Source organism: Brassica oleracea, chromosome C5, assembly GCF_000695525.1.
Source record: "Brassica oleracea var. oleracea cultivar TO1000 chromosome C5, BOL, whole genome shotgun sequence".
Lineage (NCBI taxonomy): Eukaryota > Viridiplantae > Streptophyta > Magnoliopsida > Brassicales > Brassicaceae > Brassica > Brassica oleracea.
The window spans coordinates 16,234,719-16,260,986 of NC_027752.1; the positions used below are offsets into that span (position 1 = coordinate 16,234,719).

General features: G+C 38.4%; 4 protein-coding genes, 2 long non-coding RNA genes and 1 pseudogene across 6 annotated transcripts; 3 read left to right on the top strand and 4 right to left on the bottom strand.

Moving 5' to 3' along the window:
• LOC106344639 overlaps positions 1-10,260 on the top strand; it is a 25,547-nt pseudogene extending 15,287 nt beyond the window's left edge.
• A 398-nt stretch (positions 10,261-10,658) lies between these two features.
• On the bottom strand, positions 10,659-11,745 carry LOC106293129. Its single transcript, XM_013728800.1, has 2 exons — positions 11,540-11,745; positions 10,659-11,240 (listed from the first exon to the last, which is right to left on the bottom strand). The coding sequence occupies exons 1-2, from the start codon at positions 11,668-11,670 to the stop codon at positions 10,790-10,792; spliced, it is 582 nt and encodes a 193-aa protein (XP_013584254.1). The 5' UTR covers positions 11,671-11,745; the 3' UTR covers positions 10,659-10,789.
• Positions 11,746-11,901: 156 nt separating this feature from the next.
• LOC106294932 (syntaxin-22) lies at positions 11,902-14,816 on the top strand. Its single transcript, XM_013730644.1, has 7 exons — positions 11,902-12,240; positions 12,637-12,730; positions 12,815-12,954; positions 13,938-13,997; positions 14,072-14,229; positions 14,302-14,402; positions 14,513-14,816. Exons 1-7 carry the CDS (start codon positions 12,050-12,052, stop codon positions 14,576-14,578), a joined length of 810 nt encoding a protein of 269 aa, XP_013586098.1. The 5' UTR covers positions 11,902-12,049; the 3' UTR covers positions 14,579-14,816.
• Positions 14,817-15,285: 469 nt separating this feature from the next.
• LOC106344640 (mitogen-activated protein kinase kinase 10) lies at positions 15,286-16,224 on the top strand. Its single transcript, XM_013783975.1, is given in 3 exon segments — positions 15,286-15,611; positions 15,613-16,106; positions 16,109-16,224. Coding segments are annotated over 3 exon segments (936 nt in total).
• A 227-nt stretch (positions 16,225-16,451) lies between these two features.
• LOC106294931 (heat stress transcription factor A-1d) lies at positions 16,452-19,739 on the bottom strand. Its single transcript, XM_013730643.1, has 3 exons — positions 19,296-19,739; positions 16,784-17,952; positions 16,452-16,696 (listed from the first exon to the last, which is right to left on the bottom strand). The coding sequence occupies exons 1-3, from the start codon at positions 19,599-19,601 to the stop codon at positions 16,684-16,686; spliced, it is 1,488 nt and encodes a 495-aa protein (XP_013586097.1). The 5' UTR covers positions 19,602-19,739; the 3' UTR covers positions 16,452-16,683.
• A 2,296-nt stretch (positions 19,740-22,035) lies between these two features.
• On the bottom strand, positions 22,036-22,846 carry LOC106294934. Its single transcript, XR_001260928.1, has 3 exons — positions 22,755-22,846; positions 22,576-22,675; positions 22,036-22,488 (listed from the first exon to the last, which is right to left on the bottom strand). It is a non-coding gene; the product is annotated as an uncharacterized LOC106294934 (long non-coding RNA).
• A 96-nt stretch (positions 22,847-22,942) lies between these two features.
• On the bottom strand, positions 22,943-23,853 carry LOC106294933. Its single transcript, XR_001260927.1, has 4 exons — positions 23,564-23,853; positions 23,341-23,419; positions 23,100-23,262; positions 22,943-23,015 (listed from the first exon to the last, which is right to left on the bottom strand). It is a non-coding gene; the product is annotated as an uncharacterized LOC106294933 (long non-coding RNA).
• Positions 23,854-26,268: the final 2,415 nt, after the last annotated feature.

A 26,268-nucleotide genomic window follows, 5' to 3' on the forward strand; every position in this document is an offset into this window, starting at 1 on the left:
AAAACTATTTTATTATTTTTTGTATTTTAAATATGTTTTCTATTTCAATTTTAATTTTATATTTTCGAATTTCAATTTAAAAAAAATAAATTTATAATTTTTTTTTTAATTTTGGAAATATTCCGAGGAAGTTTATCCCTCGGAATATTCCGACGACATCTTCCTTGGAATATTCCGAGGAATTTCCGACGAACTTGTGGTCCTCGGAATTTCTTCGGAAATTCATTTCCTCGGAATTCCGTCGGAAATTTCCGAGAGATTTCCGAGGAAAGATAAATTTCCGAAGAGTTATTTCCGAGGACTTTTTTCGTCGGTATGTTGTCGGAATAGCGTTATTCCGACGACATACCGATAATTTTTTCCCTCAGTATGCGGCTGTTTTCTTGTAGTGTGAGATGGGCGACATCTATCTTTGGCATCTCCACTCGGTATATGAGAGGTGCGTGTCGATCGATGGGCGCTGGAGTTTGTCGATCGATGGCTGTCTCTCTATGTCGATGGATGCCATGATCAGTTTGCCAAACGATTTTCACATAAACAGGACTGAGCGGATGTGGGTGTCTTGCTGTGAAATCCTTGTGAGTCATGATCCTCACAGCATTGCAAGATGCGGTCGACTCCATAGGTGTCGTCGATCGATGCTCCGGAGAGGCTGTCGATTGGTTTTGGATGACGTCCGTCGATCGATGTTCGAGATCTGATAGCCACCAATGCGATCCGCCGAAACTCATCGAACTCTATACTTCGAAATCTCTTTCTTGCAACTTCTTATGCTTCACCACTTGCCAGAAATCATCATCTATGATGGCATTCACGTGGTGCTTCATTACATCATCTCCTACCCTCCTTGTTAAGGCTTCTTGCCTCTTAACAACTTCTCCTGTCTGAACAACCTGCATCTCCAGCTTCTTCACATGAGTGCTCAAAGTCTCAAACTTTTTGTTCAGGTTGTTGTAGACAGAGTCGATCTTCCCATTGAAGTCCACCGTCATGCTCTGTTTTCCCTCAAGAACCCTATCAAGCATTGCCTCAATCTTGTTCTCCTGAATAGGTGGTGGTGGCTTCTTGTAGGATGAGTTTCCATAACTCATGTTGTTATTGTAGTTGTTGTTGTAGGGTTTCTGGTACTGCAAACTATGGTTGAAATTACTCATCTGTCCATTGCCATAGAAGTTTCCATTCTGGTTTCCAGACCTCTGAAATCTAGTTTCACCAATGAAGTCCACATCTTCTTCTACCTCTGATCTACCCTCTGTGTCTACAGCTTATGCATCCTCTACTAAGCAAGCCTACTTCCTGAGAAGCTTGTGAACACTGTCCAGCTTTGCTCTGACCTCATCCATCTGGTCATTCCCAAGGATGGTTGCAGATCTCTTCCTCTCAAACTCAGTGTTCATGGTGTTGTTGCTGGATGCCAAGTTCTCAATAACTCTCACAGCCTCCTCTGGGTTCCTAGTGTTGAAGTTCCCATCGCTGGAAGCATCAAGAGCCATTTGATACTACACTGCGATGCCTCTGAAGAAAGTGCTGAGCAGCTGCACCTCATTGAATCCATGGTGTGGATAATCCCTATGATAAGACTTGAATCTGATCCAGGAGCTTCTGAATGATTGTGTGGGCTTCTGTGCGAATGTAGCAATATTGCTCCTCAAGTCTTCAGCACGCGCCTCATCAAAGAAGTTGCCTAGGAATGCATTCTTGATGTCGGCGTAGAATGTGAGAGATCCTGGTGGTAACTGCTTAAGCCAATGCGAAGTCTCTCCAGTAGGTGAGGACTTGAAGAGCTTGCAAAGTAGGTAGTCCTCAGGAACTCCCTTGACTTGAATAGCAGATATAAGATCCTCGCACCTCTCTAGATGGTCCATAGGATGCTCGTGAGATAACCCACAGTATGGTGTCTGTCCCACGAGTGTGTAGTACTGCAGCTTCAACTCGAAATCGCCTCTCTGGATAGCTGGAGGACGAATAGCTGATCTGTTGGCATAGAACTGATCTGGACGGTTGTAATCAGCCAACATTCTGGGTTGAGCAGCCTTATCTACAGGTTGAGCAATTCATGTAGCATCAGTATCGGACTCAGAGATTGCAGCCCCCTAAGCATATATCCTCTGACCCGGTGCATTACGCAGATGACCCTCATGGTCATGCAGGTCTCCCTTCTCATCACGTACAAGAATCAAAGTCGCAACCATGTCTCGTGGCTCAGTATCGATCGATGTTTGGACTGAAGTATCGATCGACGTCGGGTGGAGGATATCGGTCGACGGAAGAGTGCCTTCGGTCGACGAGACTGGTGTCTGGGTCGACAGTGGTTGACGAGAATCGAGCGACGAACTAGTGTTGTTGTCGATCGATGGGGAACGTCTTCCTTTGTGGATCGAACGTTCCAAAATTGCAGAATCTGATGAGAATAGCAGTTGAATTTCCTTGTTGCTTCTGGTACTGATGGGCATGCACCTGAAAAGACAAGAATTTTTGTTTATCAGAAAGTGGTTTTAAGAAAAACCTAGACTAAATCGGACTAAATCTATTAAGCGATCAAAACTCCCCGGCAACGGTGCCAAATTTGATCTCACTCAAATTACCCTAAGGAGTGAATTACTCTCTCAAATAAGAGGTTTAGTTGTAGTACTTAAGGATCGAAGTCACCAGGAGCTAGGGAACCTAATAAATCTAATCAGATTGATTAAGCTAGGTTGATTATGTTTAAATGTAAATAGCAGGTTTGTGAGAAAGGCAGTTGCTCGATTGATTTGATTGGGGTTTTGGTACTTGGATGAAAGTAGCTAGACTTAGGGTTTTTATTCAGGTAATCAGAATTATAATCTTACAGATACCTAACAAGTTGTATGCATGATATTATAGAGCTCAACACTTATAAACAAACCGATAGGATCTCGCTTTCTAGGTTTGTCTATTGACCAGTGTTGATCGATGATTCAATAGGAATATCACAACTTAGCAATCTATAGTTGGGGCTAATCTCTCATAACCTATGTAAACCCTAACCTAACAAAAGAACTACTCAGACATGGCTAAAAAAATTCATAACAACAATTAAGTATAAAAACTACATAGATAAATAAATAGATATCAATGGAGTTCCAATCACAAATCTCTTTGGATCTTCTCTCCAATCTAATAAAAATCCTAGAAAACCTTTTGCTGTGAAAATAGTAAAACAAAAAAACACACTTTGCCTTTAACATGTTGGCAAAGCTTATATAATTAGGTTAAAACTTGTCAGGAGTAATCTTGTAAATTGGTGAAGACTTGGGCTCTAAGTCGGCTGAGACCAAACGGGCTTTCTGCACGCTTCTCTGTCACGATGTGAACATCGATCGATTATTCCTCTTCAATATCGACCGATGGTCATGCTCGATGGTCAGCTCGGATGCTTTCTCCAAATATCTCCAAAATGCTCCAGAATCATCACTTTCTTCCAAATCACTCATGATCCTATAAATATACTGAATAGACTCCAGAATATAATAAATAGTTATTAAAACACCTATAAACCATGGGTAAAAGTAGATCAAATCCATAGTCTATCAATGTTTTAAACATAAACATAATAAGTTGCCCTCTCACTTCTGTCATCATGGCATGCAAGTCTTCAAATTTTTGTTTGAACTTTGGATGAGAAATACTATTCAGCAATGTTTGATGTTTTTATATTGATGCTATGTGCCACTATGGATCCCTCCACATTGTTTAAAATTTTGACCTTCTTCTTGAAATGGAACATATACCGCTCATAAGGATACAACCATCTATAATGCACATGATCACCAAGTGTTGCTTTTCTTGCAAGATGAATAGGAAGATGATCTATAGCATCAAAAAATGATAGATGAAATATTTCTCCAGAGTTGCAAAGAATCACTTGTATGTTATCCTTTAAATTGTGAATACCATCTGAAGTAGGTGATATCGTGCTTAAATAACGAAATAAAGCAATTTATACTTGCATAAGAATTGTTTTTTTTTTAAGTATGTATGTACGTGTAAATAATAATAAAATAAATGATAATCAGTTAAAATATGTTAATATAAAAGATACTTGCAATTAATAGAAGGAAAACCTAGCTTTTCTCTCTAGCCGACACCACCACTTGGCAAAACCCTAACGCGGCGGTAACTTCCCCCGATGACGGTAGCCTTAACCGGTGTTGGAGGCTACTTCTCTCCTCTTAATCTCGTTTTCTTTTGCTCCCTCGGTGCTCCCCTCACTTCCCGATGATATGCTCGTGGTTTTGGATCTTAAACGGAGGCATCTGGTGGTAACTCTGTCCGCGGCGGAGTAGAAGCTGGACCGGCTGAAGATGGATCTGGAGCACCGGCGAGTCGCGTGAAGAGGAGGCCATGAAGCGGGTCGGCTTTTAGGGTTATGCCGTCAACGCTGGACGAGCCGTTTTCCCTTTGCTTAGTTAATTATCGGCCTATAGACAAAGGCGCGGGACTGCATTTTGTCACTCTCTTTTGTAGATCTGGAAGTCAGAGTGTTCTGTGACTTGTAACTCAGATCCCAGAGAGGGTGTGTGGCGGCGCATGAAGCAATTCGGCGCGTGGGTGGCTCAGTGTCCCATCCCACCAGTGTAAAATTTGAAGATTTCTCTACGGAGGCGCACCGGAGTTTGCAAGGCGGATGTGTGTTCGTCGGATCGAGTCCCGTGATGTGTGTACTGTCTTTTCTTGACACCGGAAGTATCGTATATGGTTCAAAAGGAGGAGGTAAGGGTAGTGCTTCACCCAGACCAAACGGAGCCTCGTCGTCGGCGAGAAGTCGGTCTGTAGAAGAAGCTATTCCTACGGTTCTCGTAGGCGGAGCGTGGCAGTCTTGGGCTTTTTCGAGTGGTCTTCGGGAGAGTGCCAATGGACTTGTGGAGCACATGCTAAGGAGCATGGTATTCGCAGTACCATGGTATTGGCAAATATGGTAGCTATGCTCTTTCTTCTGCTCTACAGGTTCTCGGTTCACACGTGGATGATATCGCTGCCTCAACCCGATTTTACATATTCAAGACCTCTTTTCCTAGCTTCTGGAGTATCTAAGTGAGAAGATGCGCCCTTCAGGTGATGAAGAAATGGCCATGCTTAATATTCCAATCATTAGTTCCATTTGCTATGTGCTATAATTAGAATTCTCATTAAATGATTCTCGTCCGCTATGGATATGTTATGAAATATGGTTTTAGTGGTAGAATCTAGTGGTTTAAGAGATGGTTCATTATGGTTAGTGAAATGATCTTGTTCTCGTAGTGGTGAAAATGCAATGTCGGCTAATTGGGTAACCTAAGATCCTTCTAAGTATTATTAGGTGACACTAGATCCCGATATTGTATATGAGGTGAAAATCTTGTAAGGATGTAATCTCGCTACCACGAATTGGTGAATGAAAAGTTGAAGTTTGAGCAAAAAAAAAAAGATACTTGCAATTGTTGCATGAACATTTTGTGGAAACAGTCTAGAAAAGGTAAACAGATATGACATTTCATCGTCGCATGAAAATTGTGGCTCTTCATAGCAATAAACTTTCATTCACTTTTGTCGACACAATTGCAAGTTAGATGCATACCCATCTGGAAATTTAACTTTGTGTATAATTCAATAAAAGAACTCTTCCTTCTAAGATGAATCCAGTCAATAAATGGTAATATTACCTTTCCCATGCACATTAACATGAAGATCATTTCGAGAACAATATCAACCAAATCTAGTCTCGACTTCAAATTATTTTTGTTTTTTTCCTTGGAAATTAAGGAAAATGTTAATCATATTATCGAAAAAGTTCTTCTCAACATATATGGCATCTAAATTATGCCGGAAAAAATATGAAAAATCTCAGAAAATACTCTTCTTATGTTAGTTGTGCTGTTCTCCAACACCAAAATTTGATAACATATTTTTCTACCTAAGTTTTGCGTCTTCGCGCCACCAAAATCTTTTAACTATTCCACCAAATCACTGCCAATTAATTTAGGAGGTGGACTGTCAAACACCTTCTTCTTTTCCTAAACAGTGTCATACTTCTATGATATGGATGATCATGTGGAAGAAATCTTCCTTAAAAGTCAAACAAACATGTTTTCCTCTATGCTGCTTGCACATGTTGGAAAATAACTTCTTGTTCACAAAATTACTTCTCGCATCTGAAAATTTTCTTACAAAACATCGTATGTAAGAACATTGTGCTCCAATAATAATTGCAGATGATATGCCAATTGCTGAAGAAACACATCAATTGGTCCTTTAGGATGCTCAAGCCAAGGGACAAGAATGGAATGCTTCACGTTTCTGCATTTGAAGGATGTGTAATTTCACCATCTGTTGAGTGTTCTGCATGCCATCTTATTAGTCATGTTGTGCTTTATGACTGGTATGACCTCTTCAATATTTCTATCAATTGTAAATACCAAATCCATTTATATGGACTGGTACTTTTCAACTTGTTTACTGATAGCAAGGTTTTTTTACAAAATTTACATATGTTGTTGTTTTCATCCCGTCTCCAGTAAGTCATGAAATTATTGTTCCATACATTGATAACTTGATATAGTAAACCAATATAAGCTGCCAGTTTCTAAATATCGTAGTATGAACCAAGTGCAACATTAGCCTCATGTAGAATATCTTTAACAAAATCAATAATCTCGTCCACACATTGTACATCAAAATTATAACCGGTCTTTATCATCATCAATCTATACTTGCAGATGATAATGGTGAATGACTAACTCTACATCCTTTCTACAATGGATGCTTATCTGCATCTAATATATCAAAAAATCTCCTAGCATAGCAGAAGGCAATGGTCCATGGAGCAATGTAGAAACATAATCATACACCTTGAAAATGGCTTTTATGTTAATATCCGTGACTCATAGGATCATACTTATTGATAACTTCAATCATGCTAAGTTAGTACCATTATGTTTGAGGAGACTTGGTGGATTCCGTAAAAGTGTTAGAAACATTTTCCGTTAAGACTTCATCATTCTTTGGTAAAACAAATCCCCTATATATTAATTGAGAAACATTACAACTTATTTTCGTAGTCATGTGTCATCACAAGAATGATTCTTATAATGATTAGAGAAATAGGTTGGTCCATCAAATTGTATATCGGGGTACATACATAACATATATAATATAAATATATTTTATATTATAAATTTTTGTGAGGCAAATTTTATTCTTTGATTAATTATATTATACCTATAAAATATATGTAATCAATATTTTATATTTATATTTTAAATTAAAATTTATAAAAATAAAATTATAATTATATTTTAATATTTAAGAATTAATTAATATATCAAAACATAGGGTAAAATTTTATAATATATTTTACAATAAAAGAAAAATATATTTATAATTAAATTAAAAAGATAGAAAATATTATTAATTTATAAGAAAATTTGAATTAATTATTAGAAGTTGTTAACATGAAAACCATGTTCTCTCGATCAGTCAATTATCATGGTGGACGCATTTAACTATTCGAGAACCGTTGTTTGATTAAGTTCACTACATTAAGCAAATAAACATTATAATAAAAATAAAACAACCTGAAACTCCAAAATATATTATGAAAACAGGGTTTCTTGTAAATTTATATATAAATTCATGAAAATCATCACAGATAAAAGTTTATTTGATTTAATTTTAAGGATCTAAATGTGTTTAGTATGAAATATATATAACATCCCATAATCAACTAAAATATAAAATAAGTACATAAATAAACTTGTTTTTAGAAAAAAAAATACAACAAAATATTGAACGTTCTTACTAATTTATGTAAAAACATGAAAAGTGAAAATTAAAATGAAACTGAAACTCAAAAAAAAAAAATAAAAAAAAATGAAACTGAAACTGAGTCATTTTATGTACCACTTGATTACTCTCAATATATAAAAAACTATGACATACTAAATTATTTGGGAAATTAAATAAATTTTTGGAGAAAAAGCCAAAATTATGCGCTAAGTTTTAGTAGATATAATTTTATGACTTTTTCTCTACTTCAGTATATTTCAGCGATAAAAAGCTATAAAATCTTCGTTTTATCGCCACTTAAATTGTGCTAGATAGAAGCAAGTTGTTTTTTTCTTTTTTGGAGTAAAATAAGTTTCAGTTTGAGACTAGATCTTTTGAAAAATAAATCTACTGCATACACACAAAGAAGTTTCAGTTTGTGTTATATCTAAGTTAGACATAAGAAAAGATGTACATAAAGAAAGGGACAAAGCCTCCAAAAAGTTACACGATGAGAAAATCAAAGAGCTTCGAGAGATTTTCTGGTCATTCGATCGAAACAAAAACGAAAGCTCACTTATCCGAGCACTTGGGATTAAACCAAGTCCCGGCTAATTCGAGACACTAACTGATAAAGCCGACACTATAAGCAATTGACTTATCGAGTTCCTGAAGTTGTGGCTTTGGTCTGGCCGAAGCTTCTTTCAGAGGCGAAAACGACGGCTCCTTACACGGAAGAGCAACTTCTAAGGTTGTTTAGGATATTCAATACTGATGGGGATGGGTTTATCACTGTGGCAGATTTGGCTCATTCCATGTGTAACGGCCCAAAATTTCTTAAGAGAGCCCACTAGGACTGCAGCACATTAAAGTAAAACCTAAGGCGGCCCAAGTTCTTTTCTTATAAATAGAGAGCCATCTTATCTATTTTGTCTCATTCATAAACTGAAGCAAACTCTGTAGAGAAATCCCAGAGGCTGAAAACCATAACATCCTCTCTTCTTCTCTCTCTTCTCTCTCTCCTCTCGTAACTCTCCTCTTTCTCTCTCTTCATCGGCCTCTCTCTCTCCTCGCCGGCGGACGTGTGTGGTGGTGTCCAAGTGGTGATTGGTCGCTGTTCGTTGTAATTGCCCGACCTCTTTTTCTCTTGTTCCAGTTCTCCAGATTTATCTCCAGATCTAGTGTAAGGTAAGGTGTTCTGAACCCAATATTCTATCGTGTCCTTTATACTCATGAATGTTGGAATTAGGGTTTGGTTAGTGTTGTTTGAAGTTAGTTTGATATATCATAATGGATGCTAAGTTGATAGATGGATGAATCATATTGCATAAGAACCTTCCCACTGTTTAAAAGACATTAATTAACTGTCTTGTGTTGATGTAAATGAATGATATGGTCTGCTTGCTTGTGTGATTGGTTGTCTTGATGCTTGTGATGGTTGCTTGATGAAGAGCTAGGTTGCTAGAAAGAACTGCACACCTAGGTTAATAGTTAAAAGGGTACAATTAGTATCATATGTGAATGAATGATTCAAATGAAAGATGTTACTATGAATAAGTTAATGAATGTCAAGTGAATTTCATGTGACACCAAGAACGGGTGGTGTTTAATGAATGAGTTAATGAGAATGATAATTAGAATGTCATGGGTTAAGACAACGAGAACGAGTGGCGTGTAGAAAGAGATGATGAGTTAATGTGAGAGACCGCGAAAGGACTGAAGTTAATGGGTGCTGTAGGATTTAGTCAAGCCGAGTTGGGGCATAATTGATCATCAAGACCACATGGCAGACAGTGTTGTACGGGGCCAACGGGCTACGAGCGGGTGGTTACATAGGAAGCAGTGGGTCGGTTGTATAACGGACACATGGCAGACCGAAACGAGGTGGACGTCTGTGAGCGAGACATAGGTCCTGACGTCTAAGTTTCTTGGAGTCGAGTTAGTTGTGTCGGTCGAGTCCATGTGTAGCAATGACTAAGTTCTTGCAATGTTTGTTGTAGCATTTAGGTTGCAATGATTGATGCCGATATAGTATTGAATGCATGCTTGATAGTAAGTGGCTAGTCAATTCTATTTCCCGTATTGAATAGCATAGAGTGTCATGAGGACAGTACTGGTTTAGAACTGCTACACTAAGTAACCCATTTACTCATCTTCTCCCTTCTATTTATTTGTGCGTAAGACTGTAAGGAGAAGTATATGGATATGGATGGGTTGGTATTTCACAAAAGGCAGTAGCATACGTTGACTCCTGGGATTAGTAACGAGACACGTCAGGTTGTTTAGAATGAGTAGACGCATGTCCATAACATTCACTTCGAACCCCGGGTCGGACGTCGGGGAAGCGTGTCATTACACCATGGCTAAGCTTGGCCATGCCTTGACAGTGGCGGAGTTGGCGGGATGATTAATGAGGCTGATAGCGATGGAGACAGCCAGATCCATTGTCAGGTGTTCTCTGAGGCCATTCATTCTGCTGCATTTGATGATTTATGAGGTAGAGATTTATTCACCTGTGGGCACTTCCGTTACTTTTAGTGTATGATGAGTTTTCAACAATCAACATGTTCGTGAGTTGGAGGTGGACGTAACAAATATTGTAGCGATGCTTGATTGGCCAAAGCCGACATAATTAAGGGAGTTTTGGGACACATACTATTGAAAGTTTGTCCTTGATCAGGGGTTTATCGCTCGGCCATTGACCAATCTCCAGGCTCTCACATACTCCAAGATTAGCTCTCTGTGATTACTCACTGCGGCTTGTGACCCAGACTTATGACTCGAGTGAAGGCACAAGTATTGTGCTATTACCAAATGACAAACCAATCGCGTTTCATGAGAAGAGCATTGGGTGTTTTGAAGCAATCGTGATCAAAAGTATGCTAGAGAGATGCTGGCCAAGTGAGCGTAATTCACGCTTGGAAACTTTACATCATTGGTTAAGACATTAGTTTATGGAATTAAAAAGTACAAAGGTGCTCAATAATGTCGGGAAAAAGATGAGGGAGATTTTGATGCTTGATTGTCATCTCTGTAACATCCACTGCAAAATGTCCTTCCTGATTACACCATCGAACCCGCTGCCTCTTACATAGCTCGGAGGAATCAGACTGGCGGCTGCACCGGCACTGTAATGCCTGAACTGAGTAGTAATTCCATTAGGTCTAGGTGGCTGGATCATGGTAGAGACGGTCGGGCTGTGCTGGAAGTGTTTCAGTGAAGAGAACAAGTGCCTATCGGATTCACGTTTTTGTGGACTCTGCGTCGTGTTTGATTTGGGACGACTCGACTCCGATAGACTTTTTGCCTTGTCAACGTTGGAGTTTGGTTCAGGTCGAGTACGGATCTGAGCAGCTGGTTTCATCCGGTCGAGCCAACGGAGAATCCAGTTGCCGAGATTCCGACCAACTTCAATGTCTCTATGCTGAATGTTCTTGTGAACGGAAACTGCCACATCGAAAATTTTACGAGTCCTCCTGCAAACAACACGCAAGAGAAAGAGATTCGAATCAATGCATAAGCAAATAAAAAGCTAAGTTTCCGTCATATCTCAGAAAAGAGGATACCACAATGATGTACAAGAAAGATGGGATCACTCTCTTGAAAACAAAGTCAACGAATCATACACTTATATAATCATTACTTACGAGCCGATTCAATGATCATTTTCACAATACTGATTGTTTTATTTTTGCATTGATGCTAATCTGTTTTTAAGCAAACGATTGAAATAGACTCTCACTCACGTAACATCAGGAGTAAAGAAAAATCTCACCGATGAAGAAATTGACGGATCTTCGGATTCTTCGGACTAACAATCCGACGTTGGATCTTCAAGGCGAGCCTATAAGTCCGCCTCAGCCCCAAGAAGTAGGCTGTTCCCAGAGTTATCTCCCACAGCACCATCGTTCGTTCCCTTCTAGAATATTCTCCCTCACTTACGTTTTTTAGTCTGATGATCGCCGCTTCGTCAGTTGCTGCTGATCTTCGCCGTGAGTTTTATCAGTGACGCCGTCCATTTAACTTAATGTGCAAATATGGGCCGAACGGCCCATTATAATAATGGATATATTAAAGCCCAGATTACTGCAGGAGTAGGTAGACAAGTTCTCGTCCTGTTCTTGCTTCTTTCACGTGTCTTTTACGACTTGGATAGAATAAAACCCAAATTCCTCTCTTGGAAGCAATTTCGAATTTCGTTTTGCTTCTTTTTTTTGTCCGACACAAATCCCTCTGTAATCTCGAGAACAACGGTTGCAAGATTCTTACTTTTTTTGTCAGAGAGATGAGCTTTCAGGATTTGGAAGCGGGGAGGCCGTTGAGATCACAAAGGAAATTGATAAACGGGAACAAGGAAGGAGGAACACAAGCGGTGGCGTCTGGAATCTTTGAGATCAACACGGCCGTTTCTACCTTCCAGCGCCTTGTTAACACTCTCGGTACTCCTAAGGATACGCCCGACCTCCGTGACAAGCTGTGAGTCTCGTCTTGATCTTTAGGGGGTTTTCTATGGAATCATGAAATTCGATCTCAGTCTAGGGCTTTCGTATGGGGTTTGTCTCTCTCATATGTTAAATCTGCCTAAATTGAGTTTCGTGCTTGAGAAGAAACTCATTTGGCTCCCTTGGTTATGTCTTTAGAGGCAAAACCAATGTTGGAGTTACTTAGGATTGCTTTGTTTGTTGTCTGGATGGATAGGGTTTTTTTTATGGAATCATGGGATTTTATGTCAGTAGTCTACGTTTAGGGTTTTCGTATGGATAGGCAAAAGCTTGAGACTTTACTCACTTGGTTCTTTATATCTTCCCTTTGATCATGTCTTTGAGGCAAAACCCATTTTGAAGTTAACTAGGGATTGCTTTGGTTTGTCAGGCACAAGACAAGGTTACATATTGGGCAGTTGGTAAAGGACACTTCGACGAAACTTAAAGAAGCTAGCGAAACTGATCATCATCGAGATGTTTCTGTAAGTGTTGTTTGCCGAGTTTGTAAGATGTTTTGTCTAATTTTTATTCACTAATTTATTAAGATTCGGACATATTTGCTGCAGCAAAGTAAGAAGATTGCAGATGCTAAGCTTGCAAAGGACTTCGAAGCTGTGCTTAAAGATTTTCAGAAGGTACAGCGAGTTGCAGCTGAAAGAGAAACTTCTTACACTCCTTTCGATCCAAAAAGCGATCTTTCTTCAAGGTATTGAATTGATGAGCGGCCTGTAACATAAGAAGCAGAGTTATTATAGTTTAACTTCAACAGTGAATGTATTGTCAGAAACATCTAGTCTTCTACCCTCTTAGCTTGGTTTTAAAAAGCGACCGCTTTGGTCGCCATGGCGCATGGCGAGGTGGAGCGATAGCCTCATCGCCTCAATACTCCATGGCCAGGCCACATACACATGGCGGTCGCTATTCTCCGCTTTCATGCTTTTTGGAAGGCGCTTCTAGCCACGACATGTTGATATTAGACAAACTAGTTTGGTTTGTGTAAACCTAGTCTATCAAACCGACTTTGGTTTAGTAAGGCATATATCCCGTAATCATATTTTTCTCCTCTATCACGTTTAACCTTTCCTAAATATCCCCTGATCATACTTTTCTCTTCTGTGTTTAAGTTTTATTATGGCTGAGAGAGGATGAGTTAGATGACTTTGGTTTTGTGTATGAGTTAGAGTATAAAGATCATAATTCTGAATCTGAGTTTTAGTGTTTAAGGACTTGGTGTTTTGATTTGGTATTTTTAGTTGTTGTTTTGCTATTAAGACTTAGGTGTTTTGCTATTTAGACTTGCTGTTTTTCGTGCTTGTTTTGCTATTTAGGATTCAACTTTAGTGGATTTAGTGTTTTGGATTTAAACATACATATTATTCATTGAACTTAAAGGGAAGTAGCATATAGTTGTTTTGAATTCCTTTTGTCGCTCGCCTTTGGTCGCCATGGCGCTTGCCGCTTGGCGACCACTAGCTCGCTTTGAGTCGCCTCTAGCCATTTAAAACCCAGCCTCTTAGATTGATTGATAGCTCCACCTTTTCGTTTGTTGGAAGCAAACTTGTTGTTGATTTTTAGTCTATTTTACCTGTACCCGTCTTGACTGGTAGCTCTTCACAGGAGTAACATCCCGTGTTCTTACATCCAGCTTGAAGTTATTACTGATGTTTCTATTTTTTCCTAATACCACAGTGAAGTAGACATTGGCCATGATAGATCACAAGAGCAGCGTGTCCTCATGGAATCTAGAAGGTGAGTAAGTTAGACGCCTCAATATCTTTCTGTAAATAAACTCCTGCGTTCATGCTTTCTGACTTTATCTGTAGGCAAGAAGTTGTGTTGCTTGAAAACGAAATATCCTTCAACGAAGCGGTGATAGAGGAAAGAGAACAGGGGATACAAGAAGTTCAGCAGCAAATAGGAGAAGTAAACGAGATTTTCAAAGATCTTGCAGTGCTGGTTCACGACCAAGGAGCCATGATAGGTAAATCTCTCAACTCTCAAGCAAAATCAATGCTTTGAATCCTAATCGCTTCTTAAAATATCTTTCATGCAGATGATATTGGTAGCCACGTCGAGAATGCACATTCGGCAACAGCTCAGGGAAGGTCTCATCTCGTGAAAGCCTCCAGGACACAACGATCAAACTCGTCTCTGGTAAAATGAAAATTGAGAAGGGAATAACAATTGTTTCAGCTTTCATACACTTTACTTTTGTCGGTCTTAATGGTCCTGACTTTCTTTTCTACATTATCTTTATTATGCAGATGTGCTTACTTATGGTGATATTTGGTATCGTTCTACTCATCGTTGTCATAGTACTCGCAGCTTGAGATCGCCTGAAACACACAATCATGTGGTTAAACATTCAAGAGAAGTCTGGTTTTTGGACGATAGAATTCTTCAGTGTTTGAAATTTGAAGCTATACTCGTGTCTTGTATATTCCCTCGACTTCCTTATCTTTCAATTGCTTGTAAAACGAGTCAGTTTGTGTAGCTATCTCAATGGTGTTTAATTGTTTTTGTCAAATGCGTTTAGGCCACAATACTGTTTATAACATATATTAAAAAAAACAGTAAAAATCACTGCAAGTCTGCAACTAACAAGCATCTTTATTTTATCTTATCAAAACAAAATAGTTACAAGAAATCATATTTAAAGAAACATATTGTTCATGATTGTTTGTTTAGTTTTATATTTTATCTACTCTTGAAAAGAAAAATAAAGTTACTTATTATCATCTTCCCAACTATAAAAAAAAAAAGATTCTTACTAGATGTAAGGAGAAAAGAAAAAAAATACAAAAGGTAATAAAATCTCAAAACTAGTGACCTATTTTTATCCTGTAAATTTTTGAAACAAATCCATCACCACTACCTGAAAACCACACATGTTGAGTTTGTTAAAACTGACTGTGACAAGTGTCATACAATGAGATGATCATCATCGACTCATTTTTTATGTATTTAACAACAAAAAGCTCCTTATGCGACCTTGGACTTGAAAACCACAAGTGAGATTGTGAGAATAACAAAATAGATGTCACTTGTGAGAGAGAGATGTCACCAAGAACCACTCACACTCCCTATTCCACCACCACCACATTACCACGGCATCCCCGGAGACCCATCTCCGTCCTCATTTTCGTCATCAAGCCCTGACTCATCATCGCCGGTTCAAACCTTGAACGATCTCGAGAAACTCACCGTTTTAGGAGAAGGAAGCGACGGGACAGTTTACAAAACCCGTCACCGGAGAACCACAGCTCTCTACGCATTAAAACTCATCCGGTCAGATCTCAGCATCACTACTGTTGAAGCTGACACTCTCAAGAGAATTGAATCAAGCTTCATCGTAAAATGCTACGGTTTTTGCTAACTCATCCGATCTTTGTTTCGTGATGGAGCTTATGGAGAAATGATCTCTCCAGGAACTGTTGCTTGCCCAACACGTTTTACCTGACCCGGTGATACCCACTCTGGCTAACAGAATCCTCCAAGGGTTACGTCATCTTCAAGAAATGAGAATAGTCCATGGAGACATAAAGCCTTCGAATCTACTCATTAACAAAAAAGGAGAGGTCAAGATCGCGGATTTTGGTGCGAGCCGGATTGTAACTAGAGGAGACTATGGTTCGAGCGGGACATGTGCGTATATGAGTCCTGAACGTGTGGATCCAGATAAATGGGGTTTTGAAGAGGTTGTTTTTGCAAGGGATGTGTGGTTTTTAGGTGCTGTGGTTCTTGAGTGTTATCTTGGAAGGCATCCATTGACTAAAGTTGGAGATCAACCGGATTGGACGGCTCTGGTTTGTGCGATTTGCTGTAATGAGAAAGCGGAGATTCAAGTGAGTGGTTCGTTTGATGTTTGGAGAAGGACTGGAGGAAGAGAGCCACTGTGGATGAGCTTCTTCATCATCCTTTTGTTAAGAAAAACATATGGGTGACTAGTCTCTCTCACAAGTTTTGTTCTTTTTGATCTGGAGAGTGATAGGTCTGAATATTATGTTTCAGGTTTGGTTTTCAGGATTGATTATTACCATTTCAGTTTCTTTTTGGAACTTTTTAGTTTTACTCAAATTCAGTTTTTGGATAAGATTTCTTTTAATAATACTTTTCCAAATTCAGTTGTGTATTTCTATATATATTTAAAGGTGCAAAGTAGGATCAATAATGACAAACCATAGATCAACGAAACATAGGATATTCTGTTGAATTTAACTTTTCTCTTCTAACAAAAAGGCGAAAAATTCAACAATAGATTGAAACTTCGACATAGATCCACCACACCTTAACAGAGTGTGCAAATGAATAGTTGTAAGGAAGTTTGATATAGAAGGAAGAAACAAAATGATCAGTGCATGAGATGAAAGCATATGATGTTCTTAGGGAACATAGTAGTTTGGTGTTACTTCAAAAAATTCCATAACTTCCAAAATCACGGATTTTGCCTGAAGAGAACCAAAAATATAAGCAGATAGAGTTGAGTTAATAGAGTTTTTGTTTGATTAAATAACAACTAAAGTTATATTGGTTACCTCGAGAGATCTATGGTTTCAGGCGAGAGGAGACCCATTTGTTGGGTCAGATTATCCATCTGTTTCTGCTCTGTCTCACTGTCCTTGGTTCTATCATCCACTGGTGTTACTTCCATATCATCTGGAACAGGGCTTGACATGAGAATGTCTTGAAAGAGTGAAGCATAATCATCAACCGAAGGTTCTAAATCGGGGTCCCTCAGAATGTCGTCAATGTCAAAGGGTAAATCATCATTATTGAACAGATCTGAATCTAGGATAGGACTCAAATCTTCCATGTTTGTTTCCAAGAAATTTTCTGGAGGCACCTCAGCGATATTCTCCTGCAGCATATCAGCAAATTCGGGTAGAGACAGATCATCAGGTGAGGGAATTGCTTCGTCAGGCGTTGGAAACTCAGCTACTGTAACGTTTTCCGGAGTTGCTCCACTTGGTGATGATGATGATTGTATCTCAGAAGCTGTTGGCATCTCCTGAAGAGATATACCCGTTATGTTGTTCGCTGAAATCTCCATCTCTGTTCCTTCTGTACTAGTAGTAGTAGAAGTACTGTTACCTAGAAGGAAACCATCATCGCCGGCTTTGTAAGGTTCCATCTTCATAAGCTGACTAAACATTGCCTTTGCCTGCTCGTGCATTGGAGGTTGATACTTCACTATCTGTCCATCAGGAGAAGCAGAATCCTTATTATTACTGACAATGCCATCTCGCTTGAATCTCCGCTTCTTACTGGTATCACTAATTCGCCTACTACCCTCGTTTTGCTGGTTCTGCTGCTGTAGGAACTGAGATAGAAAATGAGGGCTTTGAACTGCCTTTGCAAGGAACGACATTAACTGTTGTTGCCGATTCTCCATGCCCTGGAGACGCTGGACCATCGTTTGAAGTTGGTTATCAGTGGATTGTTGCTGCTGTCTTAATCTGACGAGTTCTTGCATAAGGACGTTCTTATCTCTTTTAAGCCTCTCAACCTCTTCTTTGAGACCAAATTTGCCAACTTCAACACATGAGCTTACAGATGAGTTCTGCCCAATCGAGTGCTGAGATTGCTGATGTCCATGTCCGTGTGCAGGTTTTCGCCGAGTTATTGTTTTAAGCAAGTGCTTCTGACCTCTTAGGAAACCTTCATTCGCAAATTCCCATTTATCAGGGTCAACCTTCCGGAAACCCTGTTCCAAGAAAAGGCGCGCAGAATGGAATGAGAACGAATTCCATCAAGATAAATGAGAAAGAGAAGTCATCATCACATATGTTAACACTATGGAGTCCAAATCTAATTACTCCAACACAAATCCTAACTGCCAACTATTCGCAGACTCGAACAGCCATTGACAGGAAGTAACTTAGTTGGAATCCCATGCTCCAGAGCAATTTTCATTCAGAAGTCAAGTAAACGTAGTAGACCAATTGCAGTCAGCTGATCTAGTCAGCAGATGAAGCAAAAAACTGCTAAATACATGTTCCTACTTTCAGTCTAACCTACCACCCAAACCAAAGGAGAAACCAAAATATCCAATTTGGATCTTTGAAAATTAAGATAGTAAAAGGTCTCTATGGTATGGTATACCAGTGTAATCTTTATGTTAAGAGGATATACGGAATAAACTACTAAAGATATATACAGAAAAAGAAAACAGGTTATTTAAGCGCATTCACCATCTTGCAGCATTATTAGCAACTCTGCTCTAAATATAAAGCAGTATAAGGTCCATTGATCATGATCTTGTATAGAGAAAAAGCTAGTATAAGCAACAGAAAATTAATCCAGCCTATATGAGCAGATAACTAGATAACCTAAATGCAAATGCACAGAGCAACTCTATGATTCCTGTAAGTGACAAGTCGGGTAAAAGAAGTAAAGATCATATCAATAATAGAACACCCTACTTATGATCTTGTTTCTATTCCAGTAGATGGATACGTAGTAGTAACAAAAAGTTTATATAACCTTGCACGCAGGTCATGATCAACATGAGACGTGCTCTCTTTTTTTCCGTATTTCTTCTTTCTTCTCGTTTATAATGCTGAGAAAATTCAGGAAGATTCATTACTATCTTCGAGAGTTCCGACTGTTTAGTAAAGGTAATAACAAGGGGTCAAACAGACATCAAAGGATACATCTTAAACTCAGTTTCACATCTCCAAGTTAAAAGCTTCATCTAGGGTCATACAAATCTAGTATTCCATTAACTACACTGCTCAGCTGGTTTCAATTGCACTTGCCCATGCCGTGAATTTATGTCATCACAAACAGGACCATTAGTAATGCCAACAAGAAAGGTATTGAGAAACAAGCTTATGAATGGGTAACTGAAGTATATCTAGTGAAATACCAAAAGGGTGAGGTTCTAGCCTTCAATAATAAACGGCAACGAGAGTAAAGTTAACTAATACGTTCTCTACTGGCTAAACCACGGTTCAATACAAACATAACAGAAGCTAGAAAACTTCAGTGAAGAGAAATAAGCAGAGACATCAATTGAAATTTGACCAAGAGAAAGAGGAAGATTACGTAGGTGTTAAGCTGCCTGACGAAGCTGGAGAAATTATTGTGCTTGAAGTTCTTGGGAAGAAGATCTTTAGCGAACTGTGGTGGATCCCATACGATGAAACTGTTGTTGTTCGCACTCCACGACACAATCGAATCGGTTGCGGGATCGTCAACCATGTCATAGGTCTTGCTCAGGAACGGAGGAGGCGCGTTTCCAGTTAGGACCGCCACAGGCTGCGGTTGAGGAGATGGCTGAATTTCCGTTGATTCCATTGTTACAGATCCTCCTTCGCCTCCGTTGGTACTGGTTCTGTTACCGCGATCCATGGATTTGAAGAAAGTTAGGGTTTCTAGCAATTGATAAACCCAAGGAGAGAGATCTATCAAAGATGAAGGAGAGGAAGGAAAGAGAGGCGACGACACCGGGAGAGGAGAGAGTCATCAACTGTTTTGCGATATTACGGAAATAGACATTCGCTTTTTCTCTCTCAAAAGCGTTGGGATTTGCGTACGTGTCATTTTATTATTGGCTATTTCAGCTCTGTATTATGGGCTGCGTGGCTCCCTCCCCTGACACGGCAACCAATTTTTATAATTATATATATATATATACTAGGGTCGGCCCGCCCGTGATCTAGGTTATTATTTTTTGTATGTTATTATCTTTTGTATAATTTTGTGGTTTATGTTTTAGATTTGAATTTGGAAGAGATGTGTATGATAATAATTTTTGTCTTTTAGAAAGTTTTAGACGAGAAGATATTATATGTGATAATATATATTTTGCTTGTTTATAATAGTTGTTTTTGTTGTAAAAAAATAATAATTTTATGATACAAAATATCAGTTAAATTTTATCTTCTTAGTTTATTTCACAGGAATTTTATGCTTAGTTGAGTTAATGAATTTTAAGCGTGTGTGAAAAATATTTACATAATAACTTTTTTTTGTTAGCATTAAGACTTGGGCAAATCTTCAAAATAGCACTTTTCTAAGTTTATATCACAAAAATAGCACTCAAAAACTAAAATGACCAAAATAGCATTTTATCTTTTGAAAATTTTAATTTTTTTATTTTTCAAAATTTGAAATCTTATCCCAAAACCTCATTTCTCAACTCTAAACCCTAAACCCTAAACTCTAAACTCTAAACCCTAAACCCTAAACCCAAAATCCTAAATCCCACCCTAACTCTAAACCCTAAGTTTGTGACTTTTGATAAATCATTAAGTGCTATTTTTGTGACTTTTGACCTTGAATGCTAGTTTGGGAACAAAAACTTGATTTAGTGCTATTTTTGTCTTTTTCTCTTTAAGACTTTGTGACCCATTATTCTTGTTTATTAAAATGACTTCGGATTTTTCTGGATTTGGGCATGGATCTATCTAATGACTGAGTCGTACCTAATAGTGTTTTAGGCGTGATAGTATTATATAGATTGGTGACTAATGTTTCATCGCTAATGGGTAGGCATTAGGTGCACGATCCCTTGTATCTGCTTGTTTGTTAATGTTTGTTACACATGGTTGAGACCTGATTTAATTACTGTCTACAGAGAGAGAGAGAGTAATTAAACAAAATCTTTCTCTATTGAAAACACATGGATTCTTGTAATTAATTTACTTACTATTGGTTCATTCTAACAAAATCTTTTGAACTGAAGAAAAATATTTATAGGTTTGCGTAAACTTAAACCGGTCGTATAAACCTTAAAGCCAAACATAATTTAAAATATATTTCAGAAAATAAACATTCTTAAGAAAAAAAAAAATCAGAAGCAGATATCAAGTCTTAAAAAAAAAACATTGATGCCTAAGCATTATTGAAATAGATAACATTGATGCCTAACCATTATTGAAATAAATAACATTGATGCCAAAGCATTAAGCGACACGGACCTTCTCGGCAACCTTGGAAGTCCCTACGGCGAGAGACTTATTGTTGTTAACACCAGTTGAAGTAGTTCCTACAGTTGGTACCTCCTCATAATCAGTATCATCATGTCCACCTTAGTAAGCACCAATACACTCCCATGCATATCAACGTCATTATTATTGTTACCATACTATTAAAAACAGCACACATCATTATTTTTGCACTACAGAACAGACGGGATAGAATATAGATTTAAACATACTTAGACAACAAAGTCATGCAATGACAGACGATCATGCTTGTTTAGTATGCGAGATATAGTGAAGGTTTGGTGATTGGCTGTGAAGTTGTAGCTACTAACCCTGACCTGGAGGGTGTAAGTCTTCCCAACCATGTATGCAATTAAAAGGGGTAACTGAGTGTCCTCTAGATTATCCCCCTCTGCAGCCTATATGTCTATTTAATGAATTGTGAGTGAATAAAAGAATAACGTGAAGATGATAGTGCATATTAAAATGTGTGACGCTAGACACATACTAATAAATTCCCTGGAAGCTGGGTATTTGTGTTGGCTAGGCCAAGCAGTTCACTGCGGTTACGGAACCGGAAGTGCTTTTGGAGAGACTGGTTCGATTATCTCATCAAACCGGGTTGAATCACTGAACCGTATCATCAGAGTAGAGTTGAAAGTCTAAAATTCTGATTACACCTACTGACATCAAAGCCGCTCATAGAGAACATAGAACCTGACTTCAAGTGTCACCGGCAGGTAGGAAGACGGTTCACATTGATGGTTCAGAGTAAAAGGAAAACGTTTTGTGTAGATAAGCTCGTTAGCTGCTAAGTTTCCCATATTAGAAGTTAGTAATGAACACACACTGTCTCATATATCTATAATTTCATACATTAGCCGTTTCCTAGATAGAAAACAGAGCATTTTTGTTTTGTCTCTACATCACCAAGACCGGTCTAAGAACTCATGGCTTACAAAACTTCTCTATTGAGAAAATGAGAACAGCATGTAAAGAAAGTAGAGAAGAAATGATGATTCTGCTTTTCCAATGTTGCAGTACAAAAGTCGGCAGAGACCATGCAATGGAATAAACGTAATATTCTTTAGGATGAGATTCTAAAAGACACTGAATCAGAATCTTTTGCTCTGTAGTTCAAGTGATCAAAAAAGAAACTGGACTTAGCGGTTAACATTGTCGGCCTTCTCATGGCTTTAAAGTAATTGGTCTTTCAATTGCGGCACCATCCACACAAAGTATGCTTTTGTACTCATCGTCCCCAAAATCCACCATGGTTTTCAATTTCTTCTCCCATGGTTTTCATATAACTACATCATCGCAATCATAACTAATGAAACCCAGATCGTGTGAAAAGATAGTAATGAAAAGAAACAAAATGTTGTATGATTCTTTACCGTATCCGCAGGTCTTTATTTTCCAATAACATATGTTTTTTTGCTGTTCATGGTGAAGAAATGCTTCCACTTTGGGCGATCCAAGGTAAGTCCGGTCCATCTGAAATCAAAAATAACATTCTGATATGAATTAACCGACGATACTTGTTCTTCACTATCAATGTTTGCATAATCCTCACCTCAGATTCAAAGGTTATTGCGTCGCCTTGTTCTGTCAAAAGCTCCCTTTTGCTGAGGTTGTCCAATGCCTTTAATATTTTGCTGATGATATCTGAGACATACAATTAAACCTTTGATGTTTATAGCAAGGAACAAAATCAGGTAATCTATGATATGAAATGATAATCTTAATTGCTTGCCCTTGATGTTTCTAGCATGAGAAATCAATGTTAGTCCTAAGTCGCCATTATGGCAAATGAAACCCGAAGACAGAACTCAAACTGCAAAAGGAAACAAACACAAAATAAACTCAAAATTTGTAAAGAGAAAAAACATAAAAGGCATCATGTTGATTTTACTTTTACCTGTCAGGCCATTGCTTTAAGTCCTCTTCTGATTGTTTGAGATGAAGATCAACAAATGATTTTTCTATGAATTTGTTTGAGTGAGGCGGAGGTAGATTGTCATAGATTACATGATTTTGTTCCTTGCAAATCCATGTTCATCCAATGATCCACAATCTACAAACTTTAGACACACACAAACAACTCAATTACAATGTTCATTCTAAAAGATACAACAATGAGAGTACTAAATTATAATGACCTGAGGATAAAAAATCTGAATCACTCCACAAATTTTTTTTAGGGGAGGCTGAAACCAATAAGCTAGAAATCTAATGAACCTGAAAATGTTTTAAAACAGAAAAAATGGATTTAAAACCATATTACAAAGAGAAAAAAAAAATCATAATCATGTTAAATATGAATTTAAACACCGGAGAACTATTCAAAAAAATGATGAACATGAATTTAAAAATCAGAATCACCTTAGAATCCAGAAGGAACATATCTACTACTGGTAGGTCGCCACCACGTTTAATGTTTCTAGCTTCCCAAACCTGAGAAACAACACCTCCACCGTGGATGAGCAACATCCAGATTTGAGATCAGCAAGAATAGTAGATATGTTAGCCATACGAATAAAGAATAAGTTTCTAATATAGTAGGATTTTTGGTAGAAGTTTCACCTAAGGGAGATCACAGATTCAGAGCGAAGAACCCTAGCTCTATCGAGGAAGACGATTGTGAGAAAGCGTCGACCTTCGATGTTTTGATTCACGTATTGGAGTTAATTAAATGGAATATATCGCAAGGGCTATAAGCCCATTAAACAAAAATAAGAATAAATTGTCGCAGCCCAAATCAGAATCGATTTAAAATGAAATGGTGGACACGTGTCGATGCCAGAAGCTTCGACTTATCTAGCTGGAATCCTAGGTGGCTCTCTAAGGAGAGAACAAACTCTATTTTATATAAATAGATAGATAGATAGATATGAGACATTATTATATTTGAAAAAAGTAACTATTGGGCCCAAATCTATCATCTAACTCGGATCCTAAGAAGATGGGTGGGAAGCAATTCGATAGGCATAGTAGCATCAATGTCAGATTTGGATCAGTTAGAAAAGGTAAAACATCGAAGATCTAAGGAGGATATCGGTACATAGAACAGGAGGATGAAGTAGAGCCCGAGGTGTTGTAAGTGTAGAAGCCGGTAAACCGGACTGACATAAACGATAAAATACAAATCTAGGCTTGTAGTTCAAGGATTCCGACAAAAGGAAGGTTTGGACTATTTTGATACATATTCTCCAGTAACGAGAATAACATCAATAAGACTGATGATAGCAATCGCAGCCTTAAGAGACCTAGAAATCCATCAAATGGATGTAAAAACCGCTTTCCTAAATGGTGATTTAGAAGAAGAAATTTACATGAAACAACCTGAAGGTTTTGTCGTTCCCGGAAAGGAAGACAAAGTATGCCAACTTGTAAAGTCACTTTATGAACTTAAGCAAGCACCTAAACAATGGCACCAAAAATTTGACAATACAATGATGTCAAATGGTTTCAAAATAAATGAATGTGACAAATGCATATACTACAAAACTACCAAAAATGCGTATGTTTTGTTATGTCTATATGTAGATGATATGCTCATTATTGGAAGCAACAAAGACATTATTAAATCAAACAAAAAACATGCTCAAAGGGACAATTGAGATGAAAGACTTGGGATTAGCAGATGTAATTCTCGGGGTTAAAGTCACAAGAAATTCAAACGGAATTATCTTAACCCAATCTCATTATGCTCAAACAATATTAGAGAGATTTAAAAATTACTCTAATAGTACGACAAAAACTCCGTTAGATCCCCAAATGCACTTGACAAAGAATTCAGGTGAAGCGGTTTCACAAAACGAGTATGCACGTGTGATCGGAAGTCTCATGTACTTGACCAATTGTACTAGAGTGTACTAGACCAAATCTAGCGCATGCAATAAACGTACTTAGTCGATATACAAGTAATCCAGGTCATACACACTGGAAAGCTATAACGAGGGTACTCAATTACTTGCGCTACACCAAAGATTTTGGGCTTCACTATGGTAAAGAACCAGCAGTTTTAGAAGGATACAGTGATGCTAACTGGATATCAGATTCTAAAAACTCAAAATCCACGAGTGGATACATCTTTACACTAGGAGGATCAGCAATATCATGGAAATCTACCAAACAAACAGTGTTAGCCAGATCTACCATGGAATCTGAGTTCATAGCCTTAGACAAAGCAGCAGAAGAAGAAGAATGGCTTTGTAATCTCTTGGGGATATTCCAATGTGGGAGAAAGCTGTCCCAGCTCTACGCATACATTGTGATAGTCAATCAGCAATAGCTCGGGCTCAGAATAATCTCTACAATGGAAAATCTCGTCACATCAGAAGACGACATAAAACTATTAGAGAACTTATCTCAACTGGTGTAATCACAATAGACTACATCAAATCGGCTGACAACCTAGCGGATCCATTTACTAAAGGTTTGCCACGAGATGTTGTTGCTAAATCATCAAAAGGAATGGGTTTAAAGCCTATAACGAATGAGGATGCTTGATGGCAACCCTACCTATCATGACTGGAGATCCCAAGACGTAGGTTCAAAGGGAAAACAAAATCAAACAGAATCTAACCAAAGCACTTGAGACAAAGTAGTCTATTCCCAGCTCCTAAGATGATAAAAGTGCTAACAAACGTGAGAAGGATAAGCATAAGCTTTTAATGATTACATAGCTTCTTAAGCGGAGTATTACTCAATACTTTTCATGGTCAATGTAAGACCCGATCCCGGCCGACTAGGCCGCGGTCGATGCCTCACGTCGCTCAGTCCATACCCGGACCGAACCTCTAAAAATTTCGCCCTTTATTTAAAATATCGCCCATTGGCGAGGGCTAACTCAGATCCTAGCTCAAGACTACCTTAGTCATTCCTAGCTAGATCCTTTCAACTTATGCACAGCGGAATAACATCTATCATCCATTGGACTAAATCCAATCTAACACTTGTCTGGTCAGATCACCTCAGCTACTGGTCAGTAAACACAACTGCCAGCTAGCTCCAAGGTCGATCCCGAACCCAAATCAAGGCATACAAATCTGAGGTTCCATTCCCCTAACCATTCTATCTAGATC